Here is a 7,077-nt window from a genome sequence, read left to right as displayed (position 1 = left end):
ATCATTCAATCCAATTATTGTTTGGATAAAAAAAGTGTTTGTCAAATAGTGGCAACACTTAAAAACCATAAGAAAAAAAAAACAGGTACAATAAGTGTAAAAAAAGTCATACACAATAAGTAATGAATGCAATGCCTGAAAAATATATGATTTAGTCATTAAACAATGCATAACTGATTGCAAAAAATCGATATGAAGATATTATTTTAAGCTTTAGGGTACATTTCATTTCGATTGTCACCTGAGGATCCTAAGGTCTTGTCTAGGATCAAAAACCATTAAATGTTTTTGAACGAGAATTATTTAGTTAAACTAAATGCTTCTATGAGAATTAATGCAGAGTAATGAGGAAGTCTGGTGCTTTTTATTTATTTGTTAATAGACTAAGCCAAAATGTTTATTATTATGTATTGCAGTTTTGCAATCTTGAAATTACTCCGCCCGTGATGTCACAAGTTCTCCAAAAAGTCGAAAAGAGAACCCCGTACGTATGAAAACACGCTAAACACGGCTTCCCGGAAACCGGATATCTATCACAACTCATAATTGAATGGCTTTCTAAACAGCTGTTGACCAGAACCTATGACATTTTAAAGTAGTTCATTTTGATGAATTTTTTCATACATTTTCAAGAAACTTTGTTTTCGCATTTAATTAAATGCTCGAATGTTTACGTGTAAGAAAATATTTTTATATCCAATACCCAGACTACTGAGCTTCCTCATTACTTTAAATTCAATAGTAACTACATATTATATTGAAAATAACACAATGTTTTTAAAAAATGTACAAATTCAGCGATGGTTTCCATTGTAAAAATACAAATGTCAGACCTTCTAGATTGTACAATGAACCGAGTTTTATACAAATATATATATATAAATTATTTTCATTTACCGCTCGGGTTTCGCGAGCTACTCTTGATTGAGGTAATAGTTACGTTTCCGGCAGGAGGCGTCAGCTTACTGTGCGGAGAGGTCTTGTGAATACTGAGGCTCTTGTCTGTTAGATTTTCTTGGCTGACGCTCTTCTGACTTTGGCTGTTGAGGACGGGAATCTTCGAAGGACTGACCGTGGTACTCTTCTGCGGCGATGTCGGCTTGTCCGGCAGCTTCACGGGAATGCTGCTCGGTTTGGTAGAAACCAACGGCTTCCCTTGTGTTGGGCTAGTCAAACTCTCCGAACTGCCCTTTTCGAAGTTCGACTTCAAAATTTCTATCTGTGACAACCGTTTTTCAGATGACGTTAGCTTGTTGGGCGTTGTTACTTGCGGCTCGTATGTCGCCGTCCTGAATTTGATGTGCGTGTTCCGCGGTAAATCAAAATCGCTGTGCCTCTTCTTATCTTCGCTGGAGTTTCTTCTGTGGGAAGGATCTCTTCCATTTTGAACGGTGTCAGGGCTGTACGATTTTCTGCGCTCGTATTTTTCTGAGTCGAGTTTTTCCTTTTCGGAAAATCGCCTTTCGTTGTTCAAGAAATCTCCCATAAAGGAAATGTCAAGTTCGCTGAAGCGAGTCGGTTGGGCGAAGTAAGTCGTTACCCTTTCAGGTAAGTGTTCGTTCGAATGGATCTGTCGTTTTTTCTGAACGATTTTTTCAGTCCGCGGAGTCAGTACTTCTATTTCTGTAATGTAATCTTTAAGAGGGATATTCGAAGATTTGATTTCCATTCTGTTTACAACAGGACTGTCGTGGCTCTCTGTTTCACTCCTAGTAAAAATGCTTTCGGCAATTCTCGCAGGTTCTCCGTTGGATTTGTTGATTTTATCAACCATCTTGTGTACGGCTTCCGCAGCCATTTGCTTGTTGTAGTCTTCTGCGTTTTCCAACCTGACATTTCCGTGTGATTCGATCATTTTTACAATTTTGATTGGTGGGTTATGGACATCCTCGTCTTCCCTGAATTTGTACGAAGCCTGCGTCATTTTGATGACTGGGTGGCCGTCGAAATCATTTTTAGAATCATCCACAATCATTTTAGTTTCTTTGATTACAACTCCGGGAGTGTCGTGTCGGTTTCCCATGAAAATTTGCGGGTTGCTTTTTAACCTTTCTAACAGGGCTTTCGTTTCTTCTTCTGACATATTTGCATTGACTGTCATTGTCTCCGTGTTTGTATATGTGGGTTCTGAAGACACAAATTTGATGTTAGGGTTTTGATGTTCAATTTCTGATATTATATTAGAATCAATAGTTTCACTGTAATCTGAATCCTCAATTCTCTGTAAATCAGCGGCAGTGGGGTTTTTAATGATTCCAAATGTATACTGTTCTACTTCGATAGGTGCTGATGTGACAGTCACCAACCGGGTCACAGTTTCCTCTACATTTTGAGTTATAATTTTGTTTCCGTGTTCGTCCTCAGTTACACTGACTGTTACGGTTTTCTGTCCGGGTAGGTTTACAGTTTGCGTGTCAATAACATAAGGAGTCATTCCTCCAATATTTCTATCATTCCCTTCGACCAAATAAGTTGAAGTGCTTGTGGAAGTTGAAATTACCGGCTCCTCTTCAGTTACTTCCGCTCCTCCCTTTTGCAATTCGGAAATGATCTCATTGTAGAGACTTTGCTCTGTCTCAGTCTGATCTTTCAGCGCTTTTAGAGAACCCTCTTTAAGTTCATCGATGCTGCTATTGATTTCAATGGAATTTCTGAAATTTTCAACGACGTTTTGTAAATTTGGATCGCCTTCAATTGTGATGATTGAAGAAGGCTGACTTCCATCTGTAGTAATTGTGACGATGTTATCATTAGTGGAGAAGAAGCTTCTTGCGGAAGGCTTTTCTGGAGATGTGACAGGGTAAGAACTATCAAAACGGAAGTTTATTTTAGATGGATCACTCTTGGCTGTGGCTCCGACAATATTAATATTACTGATAAATCCTGTTTCCATTTTAGACGGATCTTCAATTTCTGTAACAACTTCTGGTCCATTTTGTTTGATTCTCAGGTTGACAATATCGGGCTGATTCAACAGCGTAAAAGATGTTGCATTTGTTTTAGAATCTATGTTTTTATCAATGCCAACATCAAGATTAGTTGCATCATTCAATTTATCACCATAATGGGTTTCAACTGTCAGAACTGCAGACTCAATTTGTTCATTCTTTTCCAAGTCAGTTTGTGGAGTATTTGTCTTGTCTATGCCAGCGCTGAGTGCGGGATTCTGTGCCAGAAGCTTCTTCATTAAATCAGATTTCGGTCTTTCCAAACTGCTCACCAAGGTATGCCTTGAAACCTTTATGTCGTCAGGGATATTAGTGTCATAAATCATCGTCAACTTATCCTCGAGTTTTGGAGAAAGTCTGCTGGAGCTTACAGGACTGTTGTCGGTCTTATATTTGTTGTTAGGATCTGAAACGTAAGTACCGATTTCAAAGTTTGGTCTCATATCATAAGTCTCCACGTGCATTTGTTTAGTTCTGATTTGGATTTCGGGTTTCACAAGATTTTTTTGATGTTCAGTTGAAACTGTACCTGTTATATCCGGAGAGATCTTAAACACTTCCTTCTGTGATTTAACAAGCTCGGTTTCTGGTAGCTGAGTTAGGATTTTATCATGCGCATCGTTGACTTTACCAACAACCTTCTCGATAGTCTCTCCTTCTATTTCACCAGCAGTATGTTTAAGTTTACTAATCTCCTCGTTTAATTTGGCGGTTTCATCTTCTAAAGCAGCGGTCACAACAGTTTTAGCACTCAGATCAGACTGATTCAAGTTCTCTGCGGAGTTTGCAATTTCAGAAGAACCGGAGTTGCTGAAATCTTTTTTCATGAAGATAGCGTCTTCCAAATTGCCCCATTCTGAGGATTTCTTCAATCGGTTTCTCTGGAAGGTGTTCAGTCCTTCCATCGATATGTTGCTGATGTTTAAGCTGAGTCGTGGTTCTTTAGAGTGAACCAATAGCTGACTGACATTTTCATTAGAATCTAACGGCGTGTTATCTTGATTATCATCATAATAATTTCCATCAAAGACCGAATTAGATTTACGTTTTTTAGGAGGAGCGTGTTTATCAGTAACCGTGATCTTCGCTTCTTCCGACGTGATGTCTAAACTCTGCGCCCGTTCTAATGTTCCCTGCGATGGTTTCCTGTTGGATTTATCAGCGGGCTCGAGTCTTGAAAGGTCCCCGAGACTTGCAGCTTTACGTTCATTGTCATCCAAATCTTGCATGGGATTATCAGAATCATTTGTGGGAGAACTGTGAATAGTAATATCACTCGAATTCAACTCGATAGTAGTTGACGCATTTGCGATTTTGTCCAGTTCACTGATTGTATTTGAAGCGAAACTGTCTTGGCTGAGAGAAATAACAGAATGCCCATCGAGATTCGACGAAATAATACTCCTGGAATCTTCGAAATAATTATTCAACGAGTCGCTTGCCTCTTTCTTTTGATACGGTTTCAATTCGTAATGATCCATATCATAAGCATCGTGTGAGTCATTTGGTTTTTGTGCCGGTATTTCCGGACGCATTCTCTTGACCACCTTTTCCACCTTAGGAGTGGATGTATTTATTTTACCGAGGATCATGTCGTCGGATCTGTTTGACTCTAGCAGGAATGTGGAATTGTGTCTCTCCCCATCCGTAAATGTCATGTCTGAGTCACTTCGGTCGCTAAAATTATCCGTGAAGTTCATGCTCCTATTAGGGTGCTTAATTTCCACACTGACAACTGTGTCTTGGGTTAGGTTAGAACTCTCTGTATCACTTGAGTTTTCAGATCTCGAAGGATCTGGAGGCGAAGGAGCTTTGCCTTTAGACTTCTTACTAGCCTTGCTAGCCGCCGATTCCTTTTCATTTTTTACTTCGATATTTGAAAGCTCTCGTTTGGGCGGAGGTTCAGGCTTTTGCCTTTCAACAGAGGTCTCCATTGTTTGTTTTCTGTTATTCCTGGCGTACATTGCAGCCTCCATCATGTGTTGAGGAATCTCTTGAGGAATTCCTTGAGCGTCTCTTTTGATTCCACTCGAATTCAATTCATCTCTGTTGAATGCCTCATAATCAATTTTCTTTTCCGGCGTCTCCATTTTTATTTCGATGTGAGCTGGGCTGACTGGGACATTATTCGGTGGTAGATTTCTCGCGTTAGGTACTGGCGCAACAGGCTTCTCTCTTCTCTTGGCTACAACAGGCGCTGTTGCTTTTACTTTCGTTGTTTCGACTTCTGTACTCACACTAACTTTATTAGCGAAATTTTTATCTACTTCGTCGATGCTTCTGATTTCTGCGACGATGTTTCCATTTTCTGTTCCTGACTTAAGAGAATCGTGTTTTTTGGTTGAAATGACAGTGCCGTCGTCGGGGACGTTTGGCGGTAGGACTCTTATTCCGAATTTCATTCCTTTTTTGCCTGCGTCGGATTCCCTCTTTTGCACTTCAGTTTTTTCTACTTTGGCACTGTATCTGTCACCTCCGTCCTTTATGATGACAACATCGGGAGGTGAAGAGATTCTTTGATTGGGGTTCGGGACGATCAATTCCGCTGAGTTCCTATTCTTGTTTCTTTCTGGTTTTGAGATTTGGCTAGTGTCGACATCCGGCGCTCGTCCCTTGTCCGGTCTTAGGGTGACTTCCATGTGATGTTTGTTCTTGGCATTCTTTTCATTCTCTCTCTCGAGGGTTGTCATGTGTCCGTCCTTCCTCTCCTTGGGAGCGTGTTGATGGTGCTTGAGCCTCTCGAGGGTAGAAGTGTTGATTTTGTCACTAATGATCTTCTTTATGGCACTGCTTGCGGAAGTGTTCTTGTGGACGGAGGTCTCCAGTGTGGAGTTCGGAGAAGCTTGAGGCCTCGTGGGGTGATGGCGAGTCGCTTTCTCAAGCTGAAATCAAATAAAAACAAATTTAATACATATTAAAAGTATAGCAATAACATATTTTTCTTTTTTATTTTTTGTTTAGTATTTGAATTTTTTCCCTTCTCCAGAGGGAGAAGTATTCATAAAAAATTAACGTGAAATCTGTAATTGGTCTTACTTTTAAATTGTTCTCTTGTACCTTGTAATTATAAAAGACTGGACGATTTCCATAATAAATAAATAAAAACTTGGATTGGAACATTGGATTCATTCTGACGTTTCAGCTACCGTTGCAGGAGCCATCTTTAGGGTAAACTAAGTGCTGTGTAGAAAAAAATAATTATGTAAAACAGAAGTAAAGTTTTCTATAAACTATTATTTTTTTGTAATACATGAACACAGATAATCATACCTAAAAAGAGGGGAAAATGCTAAAAAATGCCTTTGCTGTAAGCGTAATTAATACTAAAGATAACACCGTTTTCTAAGAAAAGTGGCATGGTAACTCGGCTTGCAAAGGAGTACTTATTCATATTTTGAAACAGAGCAATCTTTCAATATGTCTTTATTGGAGGAACAAAGAATAAAGATGGACTTTAAATGCATTTTCAAAATACTAATGCTATAAGTAATGTCCCATCTCTGTTGCAATAAATTTCTTTTCATGTTCCCAACCGTGTGACCAGAAGTTAAAATCTGCTATTTATTAAATCTTCTAAGAGCATCTTTTGTTTTTACGTCCCAATGTCCAGAATGAGTAGATTAGTCAATTCGTTGCACAACTTGGGATTCTTTGGGATAGATCTTCACACTTGTTGTACATCTCTTCACCATTAAAACAGTGTGGGATGAATTCAATCCAATCCATTTATTTAAATATAACATATACATTACAAACATATATTCAATGCGTACATATTATAAAAAAGAAAAAAATACATGAAAGAGATTCGTGTCAATGTAGTAGGAGAATCCTGCTCCAGAAAACCCCTTTGGATACATAGAACAGATCAATATCCAGAGCGATGTTGTTCAGCATAGCGGAAGCCCTTCCAACAGCAGGGTGGTCCTGTATATCGGAATATGAAACAATCTATGCTGACGCTGTCTTAGGTAATTATCAGGAACATACAAACCAATGCTCATCATAATCTCAGAATCATCGATCATACCGCGCAACAATCGATAAAAATGTGTATTTAAAAACACATTCCTTCTAGTCTTCAAACTGTTGAAGCCGAGCATCCCCTGGAGAAACTCGGTCGGGTAGA

The 7,077-nt window shown here is 39.1% G+C and overlaps 1 protein-coding gene across 1 annotated transcript in view; it reads right to left on the bottom strand.

The window, feature by feature from the left end:
* Positions 1 to 367: 367 nt before the first annotated feature.
* Positions 368 to 7,077, bottom strand: part of LOC148283434 (uncharacterized) — a gene marked incomplete at its 5' end in the record, with an annotated part of 31,793 nt that continues 25,083 nt past the window's right edge. Inside the window, one exon of the mRNA XM_088243818.1 lies at positions 368 to 5,830. Within this exon, the coding sequence (XP_088099944.1) occupies positions 890 to 5,830 (4,941 nt within the window). The remainder of the gene's footprint in view (positions 5,831 to 7,077) is intronic.

Source organism: Micrasema longulum, unplaced genomic scaffold (genome assembly GCF_059751315.1).
Source record: "Micrasema longulum isolate JH-2025_06_02 unplaced genomic scaffold, ASM5975131v1 h1tg000237l, whole genome shotgun sequence".
Classification (NCBI taxonomy): domain Eukaryota; kingdom Metazoa; phylum Arthropoda; class Insecta; order Trichoptera; family Brachycentridae; genus Micrasema; species Micrasema longulum.
The sequence above is the reverse complement of the archived record's forward strand: the minus strand, read 5'-3'. Positions and strand labels throughout refer to the sequence as shown.